Genomic DNA, 27,348 nt, shown 5'->3' with positions numbered 1-27,348 from the left:
AACTTAAGTTTATTTAGTTAAAATCACATTCTGGTCATTCCTCCTTGAGGTTACTCTCAGGCCAAATTGCACTAATCTCATACAACATTGAGTAGGTTCATTTTTTTACATTGGTTTCTAAATAAATAGTTTACATTTATCCAAGTTTTATCACATTTCACATAGTTTTCCATTTCTACCTTTTGTATTTTTCCCTCATAATATTGGTATAAAAATTGTAAAAAAAAGAAAAGAAACAAAACAACAAAAAATATTGGTATAACAGAACTTTTATTTGAGACAAACCTAAAATAAGTACATAAGGAAGATAGAATTGACTTTAACAAAAATTACTTTGTGCTAAGACCATTGTATAAAATTAGATGTACAGGGAATGGATATGGCTCTCAAGCAGTTGAGTACCTCATGGGAAGGTCCTGAGTTCGATTCTCAGTGCCTCCTAAAAACAACAACAACAACAACAAAACCCACTCAGGGAAGCCAATGTGGCTCAGTGGCTGAGTGCCAGCTTCCCACATAAAAGGTCCTAGGTTCAATCTTTACCCGTCATTCCTTGGTATCTACTTAACATCCGTCTGATGGCTGGGACCTTATCAATGTTTTGCAATATCTTGCTTTTGAGCTACCCATTTCATTCTTGTCTTATCATTTAGTTGTTTCCAGACCTCCACACATCTGCAGAGAAGAGATGCTAATTTGAAGAGTTCATTAATTATTTCTTCACTTTACAAAGCAATAAGTGGGAGTCCTGCCATCATAATTTCATGATGTATACTATTAGAAACATGGGTAAAATTTCCATGGGAAAGAGTGCAATGGAAGTGAGTCCATTCCCTTAGAAAGGCTCTTTAGAAAAAACTCAGTTTCTTCCCTGCGGTGGAAAATGGGTAAAACTGGTCACTTGAACTTTTAAGCCAGTGTTGTCGACCTTGTAATTTGAGTCCACAATCTTATAAGAACAGTGCCATTTGCAACTGGATGAGGTAATCCTTGTATTTGATCTAAAATGAGTTCATAAATATGCTATCCTGGGCTATAGCATACACCTTGTAATATGTTGTGGCTTGCCTATTCATATTAGCAATAAGAACAATAACTAATGTAAGAAAGAAGGAAAAATAAGTAAAAAAGGACTGGGAATACAGACACCAAAATGTTAATCTAGATTTTGGAATTTAGATTGTTTTATTTTTTTTATCACTTTTCTACAGAGAATAAGTGTAACTTGCTATGAGGAGAACTTTATTCAAAGCAAAACATCAATTTAAAGAAAAGTACCATGCAAAAAGTACATGATCAACAATTAACAGTATAACACTACTGAACTTTTGTAGTATGCCAAAAACTAGTATTCTTTTATGTGGGCTATTTCATCTAGTATTCCTACCTACCCTGTATCCATCCACATGTTATTTTCTTCTAAACCAGCTTTTATGCCATGAAACAGTCCAGGTAATATAGCAGGGCAGAAACAGGGTTATCAGTGTACAGCTAAATTATTAATCATAAAATCATTACAACTCTCAGCATATAAAATCAGTAATTCCCAAACTCTGGGACCCTCTATATCTGAACACATTAGTTTGTTATTGTTACTGCCTAGCCCAAATTTGATTGTCCTGAGGTGTTTCTATGTAATGCATTCAAACGTTTACTTCATAAGAATAACCTAAAGGACTTGTTAAAACTCATTTCGCTGAATTCAAGAATTTTTGATATAGTAGTTCTGGGATGAAGCTTGCGTATTTGCATTTTTTTATGAGTTCTTCAGTAATGTTGATAATGATGTTGGTAGTTCTGAAGTGATACTTTTTAGAACCACTGGTATAGTAGTCCCCAAACCAGACATACGATCAAAATCCTAGAGATTTTCTTTTTCTTTTTAATATGCAAAATCTCAGACCCTATTCTTATCTATAGAATCAGTCACTTAAGTGACTGTGTGAAGTCCTCAGTATACCATTAGGGTTCATTGAACCTACTTCATGTTTGAATTTTTTTTTAGCAGTTCTGTTTTTAAGAATTAATATTTCTTCACCTTAACTTTTATTCTTTCTTAGTAGTTTTTCAGAAAATAAAGCAAAAATTGTTACATATTCAATAGAATAAAACTTAATTGATCTTGAAATTACTGTGTTAGTCCATTGAACCCTTTAATAAATCTAAGAAATAGTATAAGATCTTAGTGATTGTATTTTTCCTATATCTTGAAACATTTTATTATTTCATTCTGTTAGGAATTACTTTAATATTACTCATCAACTGTGGTAAAAAGAATAGAATAACCTGAAAACAGAAGAATGATGGACTCCTCTAGAGCAGAGGCTGGCAAAGTACAGCTCAGGCAATTCTGATCTGCCACCTGTTTTTATAAGTAAAGTTTTTTTGGCAAACAGCCTCACCCATTCCTTTATGTATATCTAGGCTTTTCATTTACAGCGTAGTTGTGGCAGACATCCTGTGGCTCGCAAAGCTGAAAATGCTTATTACCTACCCTTTTCAGAAAAGTTTGCTGGCACGTGTCTTAGAGGATTCAGCAATGAAAAAATGTACACTATTGCGTCATGTATCTTCTTATTTTGTTGCCTAGGGTATTACATCATCTTTTACAAGTAAGAATACTGGATACAGCATTGTTCTATATGCTTTTAACTTTCATTAAACACAATTGGAAAATCAAAAATTTTCATTTCCTACCCAAAATGGCAAAGAGGAGTAATGACAAATGTTTCATAATTAAATGAATCAAAAGATGAACACAGAAATAGCATGCTAGACTCTCATGATAGTGTTGAGATTGATTATATAAGTGAAATCTCAAGACTAGACTTCAGATGATATCCTAGAATAATTTTCTCAAACTCAAGAATAAATGATTGAATATCATCTTTCTTTTTCTTTTTCTTTTTCTTTTTAGGAGGTCCTGGGGATTGAACCCAGGGCCTTGTACATGGGAACCAGGTGTTTACTGAACTACATCTGTACCCCAGTGAGAGTTGGTTTTTAAATTTTTTTGTTTTTAGGAGCTACTAGGGATTAAACCCAGGACCTCAAACATGGGAAACAGGATCTCAACCACGTATGCTATATCCGCTCCTCAAACAGTACATTTCTAGGGGAATAAAGTATTCTCATCCAGTTAATCATTCAACAGAAGGAACTTCAAGCAATATTTTCCAAGAACAAGAACAACCCCCTTTTGCTAAAAGGATACTTAAAATTTATTTATATTTAAGACATGTTTATTTCTCCCACTCCTTGTTTTGCGCTTGCTGTGTCTGTTCATTGTGTGTTCATCTTCTTTTTAAGATGGCACCGGAACTGAACCTGGGACCTCTTATGTGGAAAGGGAGGTACCTAATCATTTGAGCCTCCACTGCTCCTGGCTTTGTTGTGTCGTCTTATGCTTTCCTCCTTGTGCCTCTTTGTTGTGTCAGCTTGCTGTGCCTGCCCATGGTGTCAATTCACTGTCTTGCTCATCTTTAGGAGGCACTGGGAACCAAACCCAGGATCTCCCATGTGGTAGGAGGGAGCTCAATCTCTTCAGCCACATCTGCATCCCAAAAGGATATTTAACAGTATTTCTTCTTTTATGATGTCTGTGTACCCTAATTTATTTGATTCTTTTTGTAAGTGGACAAATCTAAATGCATACAGGAGTGATTGGAAAGAAATGAAAAAAATTTCATTGGATTTATCTTTTGAATTTCTGTTTATAAATCTAAAAATGAAAATGTTTTCTAAATTATAAAGCAAAGAAGATGGTTGTCATTATCAAAATGATAAGCCACAAAAGGTTTAAGAAATACCTTCAAGTATTGTGCTTTGATGATGCAAAAAAGAAAAATCAGAATAATGAACAAGAACCAATTAGAGATCTATCAGGAATCTGGAATCAGTATTTACAAAATGTATATTTTCCAGATTCATCCAAGAAGTTAATGCTCATTTGCACTCAGAGGACATGCCCATTTCAGATGCACGTATCTTCAAAACCACGAAAATAGGGGGAAAAAAGTCTTCTGTGTTTATGTCTTTAAAATCTCTAAGGTAGGAAGCGGATTTGGCTCAACTGATAGAGCATCTGCCTACCACATGGGAGGTCCAGGGTTCAAACCCAGGGCCTCCTGACCTGTGTGGTGAGCTGGCGCATGTGCAGTGCTGATGCACGCAAGGAGTGCTGTGCCATGCAGGGGTCTCCCCCGTGTAGGGTATGCGCCCCGTAAGGAGAGCCACCCTGCGCAAAGAAAGTGCAGTCTGCATGGAGAACTGATGCAGCAAGATGACGCAACAAAAATGAGACTCAGATTCCCAGTGCTGCTGACAAGAATACAAACGGACACAGAAGAACACACAGCGAAGGGGCACAGAAAGCAGACAACGGGGGGGGGGGGGGGGGCAGGGGAGAGAAATAAATAAAATAATTAAAATAAAAATCTCTAAGGGAAGCAGATGTGGCTCAACTGATGGAGCTTCTGCCTACTATATGGAAGGACGTGGGTTTGATCCCTGGGACCTCCTGGTGATAAAGAAGAGACAGTATGCCCATGCAGCAAGCCAGTGCCTGTGTGAGTGCCCGCATGGTGAGCTAGTGCCCTGCACAAGTGAGTTCGCAGCAAGATGAGAAGTCTCATCAAAAGAGAGACAAGGGGGAAGTCAAGTTGAGTGCAGCAGAAACCAGAACTGAGTTGGCACAATTGAACCTCTCTACAAGAGAGGTCTCCAGGATTGAATCCTAGTGGAGAGAAAATGAGAAGACAACACAGCAGGGTGGAAGGAGGGGAAGGGGGGAATAAATAAAGCTTTAAAAAAAATTCTCAAGAAAATTTATTTCATTTTCTCTTTATTCTGTTATTCATAAAATGACTTAAAAGTAAAAGGAAATAGAATATAAAGGATCCATTTGACCTAATGATAAATAGTGATGACTGTTTTCCCTGGTAAACTGCAGATTTGTAAGCTTACAAGTGAATGAATATAGGTGAAACAAGATCATGACTTGTTTAAAGTTTGGTGATGGGTACATGGGGGTTCATTGTATTCTTCCCTCTACTTTTAGATTTATTTAAAATGGTCCTTAATAAAAGTTTTAGTTCCCATGTAAATCTGATGATTTACCAAGGTTTGAAACTACAGGTATTATTTTTCAAATTTCAGTTACTTTGTCAGTCAGAATGCCCCTTCTCCTTCCTTATCTTTTTCAGCAGGAAGGGGAGTGGTATTGCTACATGCTTGGTTGCAGATAGGCAGGCTGTTGAATAGAGAGAGACCTTTCCTCATGTAGCTGGTCAGTGCTCACTCAGCTCAGGTTGCCTTGGCAGGGGAGGAGAACCCTTCTTCTGCTCCAATTCTTGTAAATAAGAAGTTTGAAGATCCAGGCTGTCTGTCTGTCTTTCTTGGCATGCAGAGACATTGCTTCAGGGATTTGAAGACTTGGACTATGTAGAATATGGGTTAGAGAGGATAACAAATTATTTAAAATACTTGCTATCCTCTTAAAATTAGAAAACTGTAGAATCTGGTAAAAGCTGAAGAAATTTGCTTACATAAACATTTTATAAGGATTCATTTTGTGCACATGAGGACATTTAAGCTTTTATTAGTAGTTAGGTTACAGTTTTTACAACTTTTAAAATTACCTAAATATTTCCATTTTTCATGAATCATATAAGTAATATATTCTCACTAGGAAAAAAATTCCAACAATTAGAGCAAAGATTCCCACTCATTCACTTGTGTGTCTTCCCAGATCTTTTTCTGTCCATTTACAAATATGTGGTCATTTAAAATATATAGTTTATCACTATTGTAGAGAAAATATAATTGAAATCATGCATTATGTGCAGCTTTAGCAAAATATCTTGGAGTTCATTTTGTATCAGTACGTATGGATCTACCTCATTCTAAATTATTGCATTGTATTTCATAGTATAAATATACTGGAAATATACATTTCCCTACTGATGTACATTTAATTTCTTATCAAGTTTTCATTATTCCATATAATGTTAAACCCTGAATTTGCCAGTAATGTCAGAAGCTCCAAAAACAGGACTTGGAATTTATCAGTGTGCTCTCTCACACTTAGTCCATTGTTTATAGCAGGAAGTTTTGTAAAGGATGTATAATTGATTGCATAACAGTGCTTTGTTAAGAAATCTGTTCTAGTGTGGGAACAGGGGAGTTTTGTTTTTCTTAACCTTTTCTGTTTATATATAATCTGTGTAAACTATTGCTTCCATATCCCTGACTTCATAAAATTTCTGAAAATACCTCACCCCATCCAAAAAGACCAAAATTGCTAAGCAAAATTAAAATATTTAGAATATATTATGTTTTTTCTGAAAGTTTTTTAAATTGTTTAAGTTGCCCACATATTTTTAGAAAAGTAAAAGTAACTTCCTCTTGTAACAAAAATCACTTAATTTAAAAAATGAACCAAAACAAAATATGCCCTTAGGTAAATCAATATGAAAGTGCAGCAAAAGGATTAGAATAGGAGATCACACCCCCTTCCCCCATCTTTTTGCATTCAAGTGGTTTCAGTAGATGGAAAAGAGGAATTTCCATCATTTCATCCACTGATGAAAATTGAACTGTAGAGAAGAATGATATATATATATTTAAAGGCTTGTGTTTTTGACATAGAAATTCTCCCAAAGAAATTTGTTACAGATATCCTTGTACAAATGTGCAGACAAGTACAAGAATGCTACTTGTGCATTTTTTAGAATAAAAAGTTAGAAATAAAAAATATGCGATGGACTGTGGCTATGTGTATTGATATGAAAGGTTTCCAACATAGCTTATTATATGGAAAAAGCAAAGTGCAAAACAATTTTTATGGTGAGATTACCATTTGTGTAGAATATACTAAGAAAAAAATATACATTACTTATACGTAACTACTCCATGTAAACCTACATTGCCTAGATGGCTGTAAAAATTTTGGAAAGAGGTGCCACGAAATCTTAGGAGTGGAATTGATGAGTTGGGGAAGGAAGATGTTTAACTTCATTTAAATATGCTTTTGTATCTTTAAAAAGTACATGTGAATGTTATAATAAAATGGGTTAGCAAAACAATTGTTACATTTTAACTTTAGGATTATGGAGATAACTGACTTGTAATGAATTTAGTTATTGGGAGTTGTCATCATTTGGTTCCTTTTTTGCTTATTTATATAAGGAGTAATTTTCAGAATCATAAGCACTTCTAGACCATGATAATGCAGTGTACATTTTTTTGATAGACTTGTCATTTTGTCTGGACTTCATCAGTGATACAACTGTTGATTAGTTAAAAATGATTAGAAAATAATTATGTATGCCAAATTTGGGGCAAGCACTTAGATCATGGAATATTAGTAGTTCCTGAAAAAACTAAGAATACTCATTAAATTTGAAAGGTACTTCTTTAAAGCACTTGAATGAAAAAGCTTGATGAGCTTTAGAGAACCACACATTTTGTTATTTTTAATCTGATATTTTGTGTCTTTCTCACTTTTTTTGAAATCCTGAAGTTTCATGATTCCAAAGTAGACCCAAACATAGATGGTTAATTTTTCTTGATTAATTACAATCTTCATTCCAGAGATTTTACATATTCTAAGATGTCATAAAGTACTAATTTGTCAATTATTTTCTGTTCTCTTCAGAGTTATTTTAGCAAATAACAGCTATTTGGTAATATCATCATCCATAAATTGTAGTTGTATACTGAATTTTCAGTAACTTCTCTTTAACCCTATCTCACTGGGTTGGCAGGAAATTTGTACCTCAGTCTTTATCAAGGCTGTATCCACCGAAATCCAGGTTGAGTTTAGATTCCTGAAGCTGGCACTGTGCCAAGATTTGGAATGAGAGTGTACAGTATTGTCATTAAGACATTTATTCAAGTGAGTTATTATTGAAAAGTCCCTCATTCTGATCAGGATGACCTCTTTCAGATGTAGCATTTTCCAGCCACATGACCATCTGTGGTCTCTAGTTCCAGTTAATGCAGAGGCATCTGCAAGTTGTGTCTGGGCCCATCTGCCAAAAAAGTATATGTAGGTATGCTGTCTAGTTTTGAGTGGCCTTTTCTAAATGGCTCTGCTAGGAAACCCTTGCAGCACTGCCCTCTCTCCTAGTACACACACAAGTGCAAAAACAACATAGATACAATATACTGTTTTTCAGCCCGGGGGAATCTTTCTCCCCTACAGGTCAAGCCCTTATCTGATCTCCCTGTTCCACATAAACATTTTTACTCCCATCAATTCATTCTACTTGCTGTCTATTCAAGATTGTGCCTCTTAACTACCTTCAGTACTAGTTCCCCTAATTGTTTTGCAATGAAAAAACCAAAGAGATGTTCTTTCTCCTTTTGGCTGTTTCTCCTTTCTGCTTTGCCACTTCCCTCTTCTGGGGCAATAAACCCAAACCTTTACCTCTTTGAGAAGAGAGAAGGAAGGAGAACTATCAGGAGAAAAAAAATACCTCGCACATTTGGTTTTGCTTGTTTAGGACCTCAGTGGGAAGCCACATGGCCTCCCCAGAGTTGATTTTTTCATTTGTTTGCTTGTTGTGTTTTTTTTTTGTTTTTGTTTTTTTTTCCAGGAGGCAGTGGAAACCCAACCTAGAACCTCCCGTGTGGGAAGCAGGCACTCAACTGCTTGAGCCACATCTGCTCACATTTCCTAATGTTTAATTGCTCTGAGTTTATTATTGTGATACATTTGTTAGAAACTATGCAAGAGCATCACTAAAATATTACTGCTAACTATAGTCCATATCTTATATTTGGCATATTTTCCCCCCAACCTACCCTATTTTTTAAAAACAATTTTATTGCGTGTTAATAAAGCATACAGTTTATCCAAAGTATACAATCAATACTATTTGGTGTAATCACATAGTTATGCATTCATCACTTCAATCATTATTAAAGCATTTTTATTATTTCAGTAATAATAATACTAAACAAAAAACACAGACAAGGAAATTCTTCCCCTCTCAATCTGTTTCCCCTGCTGTAAATAGCTGCTATTTCTGGCTAATGCTTGCACAATTATTTATTTTTTTATTAAGCAATTTTATTGGGATATATTCACATACCATATGATCTTTCCAAAGTGTATAATCAATATTTTTTTTTTTTAGTCGTTAAAAAGACCTTTATTGTAAAATCATAAAATAAATAGAAAAATAGAAAGAAATTAGAAATTTTAAGAGAGTACAAGGCCAGGTTAGATTTAATATAATCAATAATAAATAGATAGCATAGCAACAAACATTTTAAAGTGTTAATAATTCTAATAGAAATTATAACATGATTCTAATTTGTATATTACACCTCTAATTATTGGACATAATCTCTACAAATGAAATAAATTATTGGTTTAGGTATTTAATTTCCATTAAGACCATAAATCTTTCTGGATAATCAAATTCCTATTTGGGAATTCTTAACTTTTTATTGGAACTAATTCCAATAATTTCAGCAGGTAACAATACACCAACACATAATTTGCGAGGCAGAAAAACTCAAAAATCTTTTTCAATAGTAGCCGTGCTAAATCATTATTGATCCAACTGTATTATTTTAATTAATTAGTATTCATAAAAAGCGTTAAAGAAAAATGAAGTATCCAGAAATGTATCTCTTCTCTAGTCCTCCTCATTTAAAAGCAGGTGTTTATTTTGTATGAAGAAACTTAAGAATACTAATTACAGGAACAAGTTGCTAGTTGCACTGAGTATTATTGTTCATAAAATATGTTATTTTACATTTATCTGGTCTATTCCAATTCTTTTTTTGGTTACTATTTGCATGGAATACCTTTTTCCAACCTTTCACTTATAACCTGGTTGTATCCTTATATCTGAGTTGGGTCTCTTGTAGATAACATATAGACGGTTCATAATTTTTTATCCATTCTATCAGTCTATATCTTTTGATTGGAAGTTCAATCCATTAATATTCAGTGTTATTAATGAAAGGGCATTACTTATATCACCCGTTTTGTCCTTCAGTTCTCTTTTGTCTTACCATTTTATTGTCTATCTTTTTATCCTTTAGTTTACTCTTCCTAATAATCTGCATTTCCAAATTCTTCAACAAATTACTCACCCTTGTTTTTTCCTTTCAGGCTGCAGCACCCCTTTTAGTATCTCATGTAAATCTGGTCTTTTGAAAACATATTCTATCAGTTTTGTCTGTGAAGACTTTGAATTCCCCTTCATTTTAGAAGGACGTCTTTGCGGGATGCAGAATTCTTGGCTGGAAGTTTTTCTCTTTCAGTACCTTAAATACATCATACCACTTTCTTCTCTCCGTGGTTTCGGATGAGAGGTCTACACTTAATCTTATCGAGTCCCTTTATGTGATGCTTTGCTTTTCTCCTGCTGCTTTCAGAATCCTCTCTATCTCTGATATTTGTCATTCTGAATAATAGGTGTTTTGGGGTATGTCTGTTTGGATTTATTCCGTTTGGGGTGCATTGTCCTTGGATATTGATATTTATGTCCTTCATAAGGGTTGGGAAGTTTGTTGTCATTATTTCCTCAAACATTTCTGCCCCTTTCCCACTCTCTTTTCCTTCTGGGATACCAATAATGTGAATGTTTCTGTGTTTCACCTTGTCATTCAATTCCCTGAGACTGTGTTCAGTTTTTCCCATTGTTCTCTTTCTGTTCTCCTGTTTTTTCCAGTTCTGATGTTCTGCCTTCAAAGTCACTAATTCTTTCTTCAGGCAGTTCAGTTCTGCTCCTATGTGCCTCTAATGTATTTTTAATCTCATGCATCATGTCTTTCATTCCCATAATGTCTGTTACCTTTCTTTGCAGGCTTTCAAATTGTTCTTTATGCTTCTCCTGGGTCTTAATATCCTTTACTTCTTTAGTCATATTTTCTGTAAATTCTTTGAAGTGATTTAGAGTTCTATGATTATCACTGATTGTCTTAAATACTGCATCTCTTCAGTTTATTTGGTTTGTTCTTTTGGCTGGGCCATCCCTTTCTGTTTCCTAGTATAGCCTGTAATTTTTTACTGATGTCTAGGCTTCTGAATATGTTGGTGAATTTACTCTGATGGCCAATTTCTTTCTCTTGTCTATTGTTTTTTTCCTCACAACTTTTCTTTGATATTTGATTCAACTTATTCTCAGTGTTTAAAATTGCCCAACTTAAGTTAAGTTTTCAGATTTGGTCCAGGTATTTACTAGTGGATTACAGATTTTCTCCCAGGAGTTGGATATAGAGAGCATGAAGTTTTTGCCCATGCAGTTTCCAGACCAGACAGCAGATGGTGGTAGTTAGTGCACCATTCCACTGAGGTGTTTCACTCACTGCTTACCTGTGTTCCCGGAGATTCAAAGTGGGCTCTGCTGGCTAAACTCACTGTAGAAAAGCACTCCGGCCTCCCCTCCCTTTTCCCTTGAAACAGATGACAGGAAGGAAGGTGTCTGTTCCTCTCAGTTGGCTGCAGTGAGCAGGGGTTTTACCCCAGATTAATATCTTGGGGTTGGAGGAGGGTAGCCCTTCCCGGCTGCCACAGGAGCTTGTTAACTCATGTTTGTGGTTTCAGCTTCTTCCTCTCTCTGTCAGTCACCCTCCTGGAAGTTGTGTCCTGATCCTGGTCTACTGATCCCCAAAGCAAATCCTTCAGACAGCTTTTGCCTCTTTGTTGTTTTTGTGAGAGCATTCAACTCTGTCTGTTAGGCTGTTGCCATCTTCCCACGATCATCTGAAATATTCTCTGCTTCCTCTTTAGGAGGCATGAGGAACCCAGCCTCGGACCTCCCATGTAGGAGGCAAGTGCCCCTACGCTTGAGACTTGAGCCACATCGACTCCCTGCTCATTGTGGCATTTGCTCATTGCAGTGTCTGCTTGTCTTCTTTAGGAGGCACTGGGAACCGAATCCATGTGGGAGATGAGCACCCAACTGCTTGAGCTGCATCTGCTCCCAATTAAAAAAAATTTTTTTTTAATATTTAGCTTACTTACACACTGTTATCAATGCTGCAATAACAGGCAACCCCCAATATGGACCTGAATGTTAATTACAGGATAGAACTTTAGATACCCATTTGTTAGATCAAATGCCAATATTGACTGCTTCAAAAGCTGCATAAGGTCACTATATTCCTTGGAGGACAAATTAGCAAAGATGTGACACTCGCTTTGAAGGATCATCACAATGTGATTAAAATGGTGATGCTCTTAAGGTAGCAGAGGTTCCATAGAGTTGGGCCAGGGCAGAGCTGCTCCATATTTATCTGGCTTGCTTCACTCAACGTAATGTCCTCTAGGTTCATTCATGTTGTCATATGCTTTACAACTTAATTTCTTCTTACAGCTGCATAATATTCTATTGTGTATATACACAACAGTTTATCAGTTCACTGGTTGATGGACACCTGGGTTGTTTCCATCTTTTGGCAATCGTGAATAATGTTGCTGTGAACATTGGTGTGCAGATATCTGTTTGTGTCACTGCTCTCAGTTCCCTGGGTATAAAACCAGTAGTGGTATTGCTGGGTCACACAGCAAATTTATATTCAACTTTTTAGGGGCTGGCAAACAGTCTTCCATAGTGACTGTGGCATTGTATATTCCCACCAGCAGTGAATAAGTGTTCCTCTATCTTCACATCTTCTCCAAAGCTTGTAATTCTCTGTCTTTAATGGCGGCCATTCTAATAGGTGTGAAATGATATCTCATTGTAGCTTTGATTTGCATTTCCGTAATCACTAATGATGTTGAACATTTTTTCAGGTGTTTTTTTGTCTTTTCTATTTCTTTGGACAAATATCTATTCAAGTCTTTTGCCCATTTTTTAATGGGGTCATTTGTCTTTTTTTTGTTCACTTGTAGCATCTCTTTATATATCATGAATAGTAAACCCTTCTCAGATATGTGATTTCCAAGTATGTTCTCCCACTGAGTCAGCTGCCTTTTCACCCTTTTGACATAGTCCTGTGAGGTGTAAAGGTATTTAATTTTGAGGAGGTCCCATTGATCTATTTTCTTTTGTTGCTCATGCTTTGGGTGTAAGGTCCAAGAAGTCATCACCTATCACAAGGTCTTTAAGATGCTTCCCTACATTTTTTTCTTTTATATTTAGGTCTTTGATCCATTTTGAGTTGATTCTTGAGTAAAGAGTGAAATAGGGGTCCTCTGTCATCCTTTCAGTTATGGATATCCAGTTCTTGAAGCACCTTTTGTTGAAGAAACTATTTCTTCCCGTTATCATGAGCATGGTAGGTTTGTCAAAAACCAGTTGGCCATAGGTGAGGGTTTATTTCTAGACTCTCAGTTCTATTACACTGATGGATATCTGTATCTTTATGCCAATATCATGCTGTTTTGACCACTGTAGCTTTGTAATATGTTTCAAGTTCAAGCAGTGAAATTCCTCCCATATTGCTCTTCTTTTTTAGAATTCTTTTGGCTATTTGGGTATACTTTCTCTTCCAAATAAATTTGGTGAATGTCTTTTCTGGAGAGTAGAATCTCACTTGGTTGTAGTTTATAAGACTTTTGATATGCTGTTGGATTCTTTTTTTTTTTAAAGATTTAATTATCTATTCCCCCCCTCATCCCTCTTTGTAGTCTGCTCTCTGTGTCCATTCACTGTGCATTCTTCTGTGTCTGCTTGTCTTCTCTTTAGGAACCGATCTTGGGACCTTCCAGAGTGGGAGAGAAGGGCTCAATCTCTTGCACCACTGCAGCTCCCTGTTCTGCTGTGTCTATTATTGTCTCTCATCTGTATCTCTTTTTGTTGCGTTATCTTGCTGTGCCAGCTCTCTGCTCAGGCCAGCTTGCCGCGTGGGCCAGCCCTCCTGTGTGGGCCAGCATTCTGCTTGGGCCAGCTTGCTCTGCGGTGCACTCTGCATGGACCAGCTTGCCTTCACGAGGAGGCCCCATGAATCGAACCTTGGACCTCCCATATGGTAGACAGGAGCCCAATTGCTTGAGCCACATTCACTTTCTGCTGTTGGATTCTATTTGCAAGTATTTTGTTGAAAATTTTTGCATCTGTATTTATTAGATTGGTCTGTGGTTTTCTTTTCTTATAGTATGTTTCTCTGGCTTTGGTATTATGGTGATATTGGCTTCATAAAATGTGTTGGGTAATTTTCCCTCCTCTTTAATTTTTTGCAAGATTTTAAACAGGGTTGTTGTTAATTATTCTCTAAATGCTTGGTAGAATTCACCTGGGAAGCCATCTCTGCAGCCCCCTTCTTCTATAGCCACAGGCCCAAGGCCAGAGAATTCAAAGCTTTCTGCTCCTAGGGCTGGGTAGGAGCACCAGCAGCTGCAGTCTACTCAAGGTCTTTATGTTGCAGTTCCTTTCCTGTGTGTTTCTCTTGTCCGTCTATCACATGGGAGGTCCACAGTTCAAACCCCAGGCCTCCTTGACCCGTGTGGAGCTGGCCCATGTGCAGTGCTGATGCACGCAAGGAGTGCCGTGCCACACAGGGGTGTCCACCTCGTAGGGGAGCCCCATGAGCAAGGAGTGCACCCCGTAAGGAGAGCCGCCCAGCTCAAAAGAAAATGCAGCCTGCCCAGGAATGGTGCCGCACACACCAAGAGCTGACACAACAAGATGACACAACAAAAAGAAACACGGATTCCCGTGCCACTGACAACAACAGAAGCGGACAAAGAAGACACAACAAACAGGCACAGAGAACAGACAACTGGGGTGGGGGGGGAGGGGAAATAAATAAATAAATCTTTTTAAAAAAAGACAGCAAGCAATGATTCATGAAGTTAAATGAAAAATGTCAAGACATTTGACAGTGAAATGCTATACTCACTTTTTTCTATATGGGAGTTAAATTCTTAAGCCAAATTTGTACTCTTTCCACATATTAAAAAATAATTGAATTAAAATATTCAATGATATAACTTGCATGTCTACATCACTTAGTGTGTACTAAGTTCAAATCTTTTATAACATCAGTTACATATAGTTCAGAAGTTCAGAAATACACATCCTCTGAGCATGAGGATGCTTGTTTAATTTAAATTGTTTTGCTATTAATAACTCAACTTTTTTCCCCTCTCTCTTCCCATTAAGGATTCTGGACTCTCCTTATAATATCCCTAACTGCTGGATTCTCCTGTTGTAGCTTTTCTTGGACAGTGACTTATTTTGACTCTTTTGAACCAGGAATGTTTCCTCCTACACCTCTTTCACCTGCCAGGTTCAAGTAAGTATTCCTGTTTCTTCTTGGTTTTTTTTTTTTAACCCACTCTAATTTTGTTGAAAATACTAAAATATATTGAAGCAAGCAGCAGCAGCTTATTTGTGAGGTAAGATGTTGAGGCCCCACTCTTATGGGGAAGAAAATATTTTTTTTCCTGTTTCTTTTTTCAACTTTTTTTTTCTTTTTTTTTTTTAAAGATACATAGATCACACAAAACGCCACACTAAAAAACATAAGAGGTTCCTACCTAATCCCCCTCTCCCCCGACTCCTCTCATACCAACAACCTCCGCCATCAGTGTGGCACATCCACCACATCTGATGAATACATTCTGGAGCACCACCACATCACACGGATCTTAGGCTACACTGCAGTTCACACTCTCCCCCAGTCCGTGCAGCGAGCCATGGCAGGACACACAACGTCCTACATCTGTCCCCACAACATCACCCAGGACAACTACAAGTCCTGAAAATGCCCACACACCACACCTTCTCCTCTCTCCCCCTGCCCCCAGCAACCTCCATGGCGGCCATCCTCACACCAATGACACAACCTCTTCCATTGCAAGAGTCACAAGAGCTCAATAGTAGGATACCAGCAAGTCCACTCCAAGATCAGACTATTTTTTTTAAAACTCAGTTCTAAATAGAGCATTGGTTTTTATTTTTATTTATTTATTTTATATTTTATATTTTTTGAGGTACTGGGCCAGGGATTGAACCCAGGACCTCATATGTGGGAAGCTGGCACTCAACCACTGAGCTACTCCGGCTCCCCCAAATTGGTTTTTTTGGTTTGTTTGTTTGTTTGTTTTTAGGAGGTACTGGGGATCGAACCTGGTACCTCATACATGGGAAGCAGGTGCTCCCACCACTTGAGCTACATCTGCTCCCTAGTGCAATGGTTTTTGAAAAATGAAATTCAAGAAATGACCTAAAAACTGAGAAACTTTGACAGATATTTGTCTTTTGGGGATGGAATTTTATTTAAAACATATATGAAGTTTAAAGCTAATGTCAACATTTTAAAAGTTTTACTAGATTTATGTATAAATAGACTTGTAACAACTTAATAATTGAATTGTATTTTTCTTTGGGATTTAAACTCTGTGTAATAGTTAAGAAACATTTATGGCACCTCTATAAGATTTGGAAAGCTGCTGTAGCAAAGTACCACAAACTTTGTGGCTTAAAGCAGCAGAAATTTATTGTCTCACAGTTCTGGAGACTAGCTGTCTGAAATCAAGGTGTCTCTAGGTTCATGTTCCCTTGGAAACCTGAAAGAGAGAATCCTTCCTTGCCTCTTCTAGTTTCTGGTATTTGCCAGCAATCCTTGGTGATTTTTCACTTGGTGCTACAGGACTTCAATTTTTGCCTGTTTGATCACATGGCATTTCCCCCAGTGTTTGTGTTTCTTTTTCCCTTCTTATAAGGACAACAGTTATATTATATTAAGGGCCCACCCCACTCCAGTATGACCCCATTTAACTTAAGTATTCCATTGACAGTGACTCTGTTTCTAAATAAGGTCACATTCACAGGTAGCAGGGATTAGGATTTCAACATACAGTTTTTGGGGGATACCAAATTTAACCACTAATAGCAAGCACCCAATTTATAAGTGTAGACCAGATTAGGCGCTTTTGTTAGTGGAACAAATATTAAATGTCTTTGTGTTTCAGTAAGTTTCAGAAAATTCAGTAGGAAGTGCTCTAATACAATTTATTCATGCCAGGAAAGCTCAGGTTTTAAATATAAATTTCCACTTAATAGCATCTAAGTTCTCTAGTTTATTCTACAAATTGAGGCAGTTTTGAGTGGTGGGGAGGCTAGAAAAAATACAAATTCTGTTAAAGCTTATGCATATTATGGTAATATTATTGTTACTCTAATTATTGTTGTTATTACCAGCTCTAGCCCACCTCATGAAGATGTTGTAGAGATCAAATAAAACCTATTTGAGGGCTATGATTGTGACATTAAGTTCATGATAGATATTAATCACTGGTATTACTGGCTTTAATTATTATTATACTTTTCTGTCTTTTGAATATATCTTTTAATGTTTTTGGCTTCATTTGAACTATATTTTACATACTTTTAAAAAGTCATTAAAAATCCCTTTTGGTATATGAATCACATATTTTCTAATAAATGTCTTTTGTGTCTGTGTGATATGGATAATAATTAATAAATAATCTAAATAGACTGAGTTAATACCTAACAGTGAAACACCATGCCAAAGTTTACATGGATACAATCAATTAGAATGTTTATTTTGCTAAGTGATGTAGAATGCAATTCAAATATATATTCTTTTGCTGATATTAATATCAATTACTTGAACAAGGGATATGAATCTAATATGATGAACTCATTATATATAATATGTCACATTAAAATTTAATTTTATCTTTTTTTTATACTTATTTTGATTCCACATCTCCTCTGAATTCCAACCTCACATTTCTGCTGTCTAGATCTTGCTACCTGGATTTCAGAAGGCACCTTGCTCTTAGAGTGACTAAAACTCTAGTCTTCATCTTAAAGATATCAGTATCCCACAAGGCTTGAAACCCTGTTCACTGTATTTATCCCATTGCCAAGTCCAAGTCAATGTACTTGACTCCATGGTCTCCCATCTTCCAAGCTCTCACTCTTCTAATTCGTCCTGCAGTACTACTATCTTTCTAAAAACAGATCTAGTCACAGCTCTCCTTTGTTTAAAAGTCTTAGGTGACTTTCCCATTGCCTTCAAAATAAGGTCCAACTCCTAAGTATACATAAATCTTTCCCAAATGATATCCCTCTACTTTCCCAACATCATCTTCATGCTTTTCTCCAGGGCACCCAACACTGTAGCCACATTCCAAATTAACTTGGCATCCCTCAAGTAAACTATATACCTTCAAGATGGTATAACTTTACTTCTGCTCTTCTTTCTTCCTGGAAAATCCTTTACCTGCTCAGCTTCTTTTCCATCCCATGAGAATCCATAAGCCTCATAGATATTAGAAGCTTTTTGGGTCAGTAAAAATATTTTAATGTTCTCTTAATAATCTGAAATTCAAATTGAGGTATTTTTAACTTTTACTTTTTTTTTAAAAAAAGATTTATTTATTTATTTATTTCTCTCTCCTTCCCCCTGCACTCCGGTTATCTGTTCTCTGTGTCCATTTGTTGCGTCGTCTTTGTCTACTTCTGTTGTTGTCAGAGGCACAGAAATCTGTGTTTCTTTTTGTTGCGTCATGTTGTTGTGTCAGCTCTCTGTGTGTGCGGGCCATTCCTGGGCAGCCTGTACTTTCTTTTGTGCTGGGCGGCTCTCCTTATGGGGCGCAGTCCTTATGGGGCGCACTCCTTGCGGGACGCACTCCTTACGTGTGGGGCTCCCCTACCTGGAGGACACCCCTGCGTGGCAGGGCACTCGTTGCGTGCATCAGCACTGCACATGGGCCAGCTCCACACGGGTCAAGGAGGCCTGGGGTTTGAACCGCGGACCTCCCATGTGGTAGACGGACGCCCTAACCACTGGGCCAAGTCCGTCGCCAACTTTTACTTTTTTAATGTTTGCATTTTATACTGAGTTAGAACCAGTAGTCAAGGACCTCAATTTTCAATGTCTTTATTAGTCATTTAGTTTTAATATGAAGGTAGTGTCAGATCAGAGACTTAGATTACATAGTTTTTAATACAGTCCTAAAAATACAGTTTTGAAAACATAAATTTAGTTTGGAATTCCTCTTAATATGAAGTGGAAATAATTTTATATATGATAAATAGGCTATTGAATATCATCTCATAGGAGTCAAACTATATCCTATTAATAGAAACCATAGTCCAAAAAAGACATATAAAATAGTGGTAATTGATCACGTAATCAACAGGAACCATAGACCAAAATAGGCATATAATAAATATAGCTTTTATTGCAAGTGAAAACCCTGCCCTTTGGTGTTTATGGAAAATATGCAGTTACTTCAGAAATATCAGAATTAAAGCATATTCTCTATTTCACCAGTAGAGTGAGTATTTGTACAGGGAATCTCTAACTTTTGAAAAAGTTGAAATCTTCAGACTTTATTTTCTTAGGAATCAGACTGATATATTTCATTAATATGCAATATCACACTTTAAAAAATATCTTTGTAACAGATTATGAATTCTTTTATTATCTAAAATAATGATATTAATATAATTTTACTGATTATATGAAAGTAATGCAGGTTCTTTGTTGAAATAAAAAAAGGAAATAACCCGTAATGAGAGGAAGTGACTGCTGGCATTTTAATATATATCTTTCCTCTCTATGTGCATTTTAAAAAGTGAAACTGGATCACAGTGTAATCTACTTTTAAAATAACATATTGGAATATTTTTCCATTCAGTATTTCTTTTTCAATTTTCAAAATAATTTTCAATGTTTTAAATACTCTTTAAAGATCACTTGCTATGTATATTCAATTTGTCTTTTTAAGAAAATTTACTAATATAAAATGAAAGCCAGAATCTAAGATAATTTATTAAATAAGGGTCTGCTTAGCTAAATATAAAGTAAAGAAAGATTATTAGAATATTATAAAATGAAGATACCTTTTCTTTATTTCTTCCTGAGATTAGGATTTTTCATTAAATATTATCTCTATTTCTAGCTCTACGACTATCAAACAAAAAGATAGTTTAAAAAAAATCAACAGAATACCTAATTGATAGAGGAAAAAAAAAAACAGGCTATGTTTATATCTATCATAGTGACATGTCTATATCTATCTAGAAACATAAACTCCTTAAGAATAGCAAAGAAAAAATTAACATTTATTGGTATTTAGTATATATTAGGTGGAACATTTAGTGAAATCAGCAATTTGATTCGATAAGTCATTAGTAGAGATTGAAATTATAAAATCCTTTAATAATTTTTTTTCATATTTACTCTTCTATACTTACTAGATATATCTTATAAACTTTCACGTTTACAAAAGCACAAGGTCTTTAGGAAATACAGATAAAGAACCTTACGGGAAGCAGACTTGGCCCAGTGGTTAGGGCATCTCTCTACCACATGGGAGGTCCGGGGTTCAAACCCTGGGCCTCCTTCACCCATGTGGAGCTAGCCCATGCGCAGTGCTGATGTGTGCAAGGAGTGCCGTGCCACGCAGAGGTGTCCCCTGAGTAGGGGAGCCCCATGCACAGGGAGTGCGTCCTGTAAGGATAGCCGCCCAGCGCGAAAGAAAGCAGCCTGCCCAGGAATGGTGCTGCACACACGGAGAGCTGACACAACAAGATGATGCAACAAAAAAAACAGAGTCCCGTGCTGCTGACAACAACAGAAGCAGACAAAGAAGAAGATGCAGAAAATAGACATAGAGAACAGACAACCTGGGCGGAGGGAAGGGGAGAGAAATAAATAAATCAATAAATCTTAAAAAAAAAAAAAAAGAACCTTACAAGGTATATTTTTCGGATGCATATTTTATATACTTTGAAATATTTTTCAGAAAGATGGCTGTCATGCTGACTTATATAGCAAAGTTAAAATGTGTTAAAATGTGCTGAGTTAAAAATGTGTACTATAATGTTACATACCCAAATATCTGTTCTATTAGGAAGGAATAATTTTCTTTGGATATTTGGATCAATACACTTCTAAATTACATGGACCTCTTTATTTCAGTTGTTACTAAAATAACTCTTACATTGTTTAAGAACAAGGGGCAGAGGTGGTAACTTTAGATTCCTTGGGGATGCAAACATTACCCACACCTAAGTACTTTATAATTAATTTTCCTGCTCTTTCTACATTCCCTAGTAAGCATCTTCATTTCACTTCTTGCCAATTTGCCCTGTTCATTCATTGGGTTTTGTCATTGATATCTAAGCAGGCAAATATTACGATATGTGTATAATCGACATTTGACATTGTGACTATCTTCTTTAGTTATGGTTTCCAGTAGTCAGCATATCAAAGTATGTAACCTATCCATGCAAAAATACTTCATATAACGATAAGCCAGCTTGAAAGAATCTTAGAATTCATTCCAGGCCAGGCTAGTGGCAGTACCAAAATTTCAGAATTATTTAAGTCATCCTAATTGGAGAGGGAGTGGGATATAAGGAAAGTATGCCTTGACATTTCATTTTTCCTAATTAAAAGTACACTGTTTAAACTAGTATTCTAGGATTCCTAGGGATGGCATAGAGTCTTAGAGATGCCTGATAAGATTATGGGAGAACTAAGCCCTCTTAAACCAGTCGTAGGTGTAGTTTAGGTACTCCATTTTTAAACAGATGATAAAATGAGTCCCAGGGAATCTAAGTGATCTGCCCAAAATCAAATAATTTGCATGTAACATAATTGGAACCAGGGGAGCAGGTGTGGTTCAGTGGTTGAGTGCCTGCTTCCCATAACAGCTAGAATCTGACTGCAAGTTTTGTGCTTTTGTTTGTGTATTTCTTTGTTAAGCTAGCTAGCCTACCTACTGTATTATGAAACGAATTAATAGGAGGAATTTTTCTAAGTGAAATAGCATCATTTTATTGCAATAAAATGACAAGAAAAGAATATAAAAGCTCAGGCACTCTGGGCTTTTGCTTTGAGGCAGTTTTGCTCATATACTACTGCCAAATCCAATCAAAATCTATTCTTAACGTTTCACTGTCTTTGCCTGCTCCTTAATTTTTTTTCCCCAGTGACCACTGCTTTCCACTTTAGCTTACATTTCACATTCCTGGTACACAATCCCCATCTAGTGGTGAAATAATACAGCTGTAAGTTTGTAGTTTCCAGCATTCTAAAAACTAAAACTGCTCAATGATGCTAATTATAACCCTGTGTAGAAATGTTACTTTGTAGTATAGAAATAAATTTGGCAGAAAAATGATAGTATAAGTGATGGGTCTAGTAAAAAGTACAGAATAGAAAGTGCACTCATTCTGTAATTAAGACAAAATTTAGTAACTGGTATGAGTAATAGTGAAATAAGTAATTAAATCGGTCCACTCTTTACTATGTTTCACGTAGAGTCAGAGATTAAGGTCAATATTCTTAAAAGAAGTTAAGGATGTTGCTACATTGTAATCAATAGTGACAATTATAGAAGTATTGTAGACATGAAAAAATGGTCATTCTTTAAATCAGAGGTCAAGTTTAACAGCTTATATCCATATAACCTTCAAGCCAAGATGTTTACTTTGTAGGGAGCTAAAACTAAATTAAGCTGGAGATTCCAAAATAAGCCACTCTTGATAAGTGAAGTTGATTTATTCATTTTAAAGCTAGAGTTAATTTGCATATCCTAAGGGTACAGACTAAAGTGGCAAGCACCCATAAGAGGGCATCTATTGATATCCTTAGTAAATTAGCTGAAATCATTATCATAGTGAAGAGAGTTACTATGCCAGGAAAGCTTTTTATGTTAATAAGATAGGACTGTTATTTGTGGAGGAGATACCCACAGAGACTTATTTCCAAGGAGGAAAAGAAATTCAATGCTCATATTAAAGTTATTAAGGATAGGCTAACTCTATTATGAAAATAAAATGCTGCTGGAAATTTCAAACTTACCCCAGTTAAAGGTTATATAAAATCAAGATTCCTAGGAATTGGATATTCAAATCCAGTGCTTAGATTATTAAATCAATTGTTGAAAAACTGATTTTAAACTATTTTCTCCTTCTGTTAGGAAATATTGCAGGAGTAGCATATCTTGCAGTCAGTGTTGTAGATTTTAGAGAATATCTCGGCTCTTCACAAATCCTCTGTTGACCTCTATCCTAACATCAAAGATTGGAAGCTCAAAGATAAGTGAACAAACGAAAGGACCACATTCAAGAGACTTTTTGAATCTAACAACTGAGGATAAGCCTTTTTTAGGCTAAAATGAATTGTTTTATTGAAAAGAATTATTTCAACTCTGAGCACAATTCTGTGTCCACTTTACCTTGAATATCTATTTGGATAAAGGTTTATTAAAAGAAAAAATTTTAAATTTCCCTAGATAGCTTTTAGAAGAGATCTAAGTCCTTAAACTCATCCCTTCTGTAACCATTTTGAATGATCAGAAATTAAGCAAAAATATTATGTCGTTTACCTTTACTATTATTTTGTTTGTTTTGTTGTTTTAGGAGATACTGGGGTTTGAACCCGGTACCTCACACATGGGAGGCAGGTGCTCAACCACAGAGTTACACCTACTCCCCTTACTATTAGCTTTAAGTCAAAGTTAGGTGCCTTTTCAATATTTGCTCCACTTCCTAGAATGAGACCGATTGGAAGATATAACTGAATGTCATTTTTATAGAACTCAGAGTATAAATTATTTAGTTTATTTTGTCAGAGAAGTTTAGATTATTAATGGTTGTATTTGTAGTTTATTTGACATGGGGTTCATGGTGAAAATGCATGGAAACTACAATTATTGGTACTATGTCATGGTTTCTAAAATATGTTAAGGTAAGGAGTAGTGTCTTCTTTCCACTAAAACATGCTTAAATATAATCTGTAGGATTAGAGTGGAAATCAAAAGTATTTCACAGTTAATATACAAACCAGAAGGTGTCTGTTGCCTTCTTGATACTGTTGCTACATGCAAGAATATTTAAATTTCCATGGCATTTGTTGTATGAATGTGTGTTTGTCTGGATTACTCTGAGTTCTCCACATTTCTGTTTCTTTTTTTTCTTACCACAAATGATATTTGATAAATATCCAAACAATTAAAGAAAACACATGCTTTTAATTTATCTTAGTTTTTAGTTCATTTAAATTTTTTTACTAAGCCTTGTTTTTAAATACTGTATTACTATTTGGTATTTGCAAAATAGCCTAATTAGAAGTAAGTGAGAAAGAAAAGGGAATAAGTGATTTTTGTTTGAATTGCTTTTTTGGTAAACTTTTTGGTAACTCTTTTATAGTCTAAAAATTAATACATGATCTGATACTCTTTTTGCCTCTGTTGCTTCCTATATAAAGTTTTCTGGATGTAGTTACATGCCAGAATATTTTAATTTCCATGGCATTTGTTGTGTGAATGTGTGTTTGTTGTTACAGAGGGCGGCAGGCAGTGAATGAGTAGAATATTTAATTTGTGAATTTCCTGGAAAATTCAGGATATAGGATTGCCATTGGTGTATTATAGTATTTCTTTCTACTCAACTTTAGGTTTATTTTTGTATGTTGTACTTCAGGGCATTCCCTAACTTCTCCTTTCTTTTCTTGACATTGAGGGCTTTAATTCTTGGGGGTTATGAAGATACAGTACAAATAAAATAGTAAAACCATAATAGAAAAAGGTTATTGATTCTTAACTTAGATAGTTATAAAAGCCTTGGAGGTCAAGAAAAGTGAGTGATTTAATAATAAAATTAGAAATTTCTTCACCAAGCACACTAAATTTGACTTTGAGTGCAGTGAATTGACTCTACTACTCTTTCATACAGCTTTTTGAGAGCTGCCTCTCTGTAGAATCACATTCTTTATTGCCATGAACTAACGAAACAGATGTCAGATGGCTAATTGCAGTAAGAGAGAAAAGCTACTGATAAAAGAAATCACGATCTTGGCCTTGTTATTTGAGTATCATGAACTTTCATTATCTAGGGACTGTATTTGGAGCCATCAGTTGCTATGCTGTCACTAGTAACGAATGTACTGACAGTACTGCATTGTGACTTTTCAAAGTGAAGGGTTAAAATACATGCATGTCTTACAAAATATATTCCATTTCTGTTATGAATGGAGACACAAATAGATATAACAAAAATCCCATAAGAAATCATGTTAACTATTCTTGGTTTCCTTGTTGTCATAAAGTCTTGTAGCTAATTAGTGCTTTGCAGCTCTTTGCTATGGCTCTTCCTTATGCTAATTTACAATGTATGAGCTGCTGAAAAGGCACCAGAGTCCATATGCACAGACTGCACTGATTAGAAATACCTGCGACACTTTCCACTTTTCTACTTGGAATCCTTTCATTAAGTTCACCAATCTTTGTAAATTATGAGTGGGAGCCTGGTATATTATAAAGGGCTTAGAAGATAGGGGAGCTGGCTTCCAAATCCAGGCTACAAAATATACCAGCAGAATGACTTTGAGCAAGTCACTTATCCTCTCTGAACTTTAATTTCTTCATCTGTGAAATGGGATAAAAACATTGAAGTCTGGGAACAGATATACCTCAAATGGTTGAATGCCTGCTTCCCATGTATGAGATGGGAAGTTTTGATCCCTGGCACCAGTTTTGATCCCTGGTACCTCCTAAAAACAAACAAAAAAACTCTCATTGGGGAATGGATGTAGCTCAGTGGTTGAGCACTTCTTTTATATGAGGTCCTGGGTTCAAACTCCAGTACTTCCTAAAAACAAACAAACAAAAGGAAAACAATGAAGTCTACCAGCAATTAAGTATAAGTTTACTGGTTAAAGCAAGAGATGTCAGATGATAAAGCAGATATGGCCCTTGTGCTCTCCTCGGCTCCTCTATTGAGATTTTTCAAGGTGGATTTCTGATTGTGGCCTACCATGAGTTGCCAGTTATCGTTTCTTGGGTAAAATTGTTAATTTATCCTGAGATGTTGACCTTTCTGTTCTTTTTCTTTCTATCCTTTTGATATTTTGATCCCTTTCTTTTGAGAAGTAATGTTGACAGTAGATCATAGCAATTATTAAACTTTGATCTTGAACAGATAAGCTTTTGACAACACTGTGTCAATTACTTCCTTTTTACAAATTTATTTTTTATTTTACCGGCAATGAACTTTCAAGGCAATATATGATGTGATGTGATGTGATATGAGTACTAATAAAAATAAAGCTTTAAAGAAAATGAAGTGGGAAACGGACTTTGGCCCAGTGGTTAGGGCGTCCGTCTACCACATGGGAAGTCCGCGGTTCAAGCCCCGGGCCTCCTTGACCCGTGTGGAGCTGGCCCATGCGCAGTGCTGATGTGCGCAAGGAGTGCCGTGCCACACAGGGGTGTTCCCGCGTACGCGCAAGGAGTGCACCAGTAAGGAGAGCCGCCCAGCGCGAAGGAAAGAGCAGCCTGCCCAGGAATGGCGCCGCCCACACTTCCCGTGCCGCTGATGACAACAGAAGCGGACAAAGAAACAAGACGCAGCAAAAAGACACAGAGAACAGACAACCGGGGGAGGGGAGGGGAATCAAATAAATAAAAATAAATCTTTAAAAAAAAAAAAAAAAGAAAGAAAATGAAGTAAAGCTCACAGTTGAAATTTTGGATCCCATTATAATATGTCTTATCATTGGATAGATTAGTAAATCAACTTGTTCCATTAGAACGGAGACTTCATTAATCAATATTAATAATGCAAATCAAAGTATTAATTACAGCGCCAGCTTTAATGGAACAAATGCTCCAAGTGTTCATCATCAGCTCCTATGCATTTTTAAGAATGATGTACTACAGTCTAACATGAAGTATATATATTTACATTTTTTCCTTCACCTTTCACATCTGTTAAGTAAATGCTCATCCAGATAATCTTTACCTCAGATGATACTCAAATATTACTATACTTAAGAATCTGATAAGCCAGCCGATATGATAATTTTAATCTTATTCTTTGGCACTTCATTATAAAAATATGTTGCCATATTTTATTCTAATATGTTACTTTGAAATACAAATATACATGTACATCTACAAAACATATACACTATACCCAATGTGAAATCATTGTCCCTAGCAGTGTAAATATACGTAAAGAGAAAGAGACAGAGATGGGGAAAATTTTTTTTCTTCTACCTAGTCAGCTAATTACCTGACTTCTTATTTTAGTTACTGGTCATATAAGATTTTTAAGGAGTCATAATATATACTATTTAGGAACTAGATAGTACAATGAAACTAATAAGTTTTGTTAAGTATTTGTTCACTTTATATATTTTCAATTTAATACCCCAGTAACTTGAAGATTTCTTTTTGAAGACTTCTTGTAGAAAGTAATTAGATTTCTGAAGAGGTAATCTACTTAGAAATCTACTTGCTTATTTATATATTTCTGAACAGTAAAGGTCAGTATTTGCTTTGAAGTCTTTAGAATCACCAAAGATCTAACTAAAGATGCAGATTCTGATTCAGTATGTCTGGGTTGGGGTCTGAGATTCTGTATTTCTAAGAAATTCCCAGGT

General features: G+C 35.9%; 1 protein-coding gene across 1 annotated transcript in view; it reads left to right on the top strand.

Moving 5' to 3' along the window:
- ARL6IP6 (ARF like GTPase 6 interacting protein 6) overlaps positions 1 to 27,348 on the top strand; it is a 58,393-nt gene that overhangs the window by 9,369 nt on the left and 21,676 nt on the right. The window contains exon 3 of the mRNA XM_004474292.5: positions 15,072 to 15,204. Within this exon, the coding sequence (XP_004474349.1) occupies positions 15,072 to 15,204 (133 nt within the window). The remainder of the gene's footprint in view (positions 1 to 15,071; positions 15,205 to 27,348) is intronic.

The sequence above is a fragment of the Dasypus novemcinctus genome, chromosome 7 (genome assembly GCF_030445035.2).
Source record: "Dasypus novemcinctus isolate mDasNov1 chromosome 7, mDasNov1.1.hap2, whole genome shotgun sequence".
Classification (NCBI taxonomy): domain Eukaryota; kingdom Metazoa; phylum Chordata; class Mammalia; order Cingulata; family Dasypodidae; genus Dasypus; species Dasypus novemcinctus.
The sequence above is the reverse complement of the archived record's forward strand: the minus strand, read 5'-3'. Positions and strand labels throughout refer to the sequence as shown.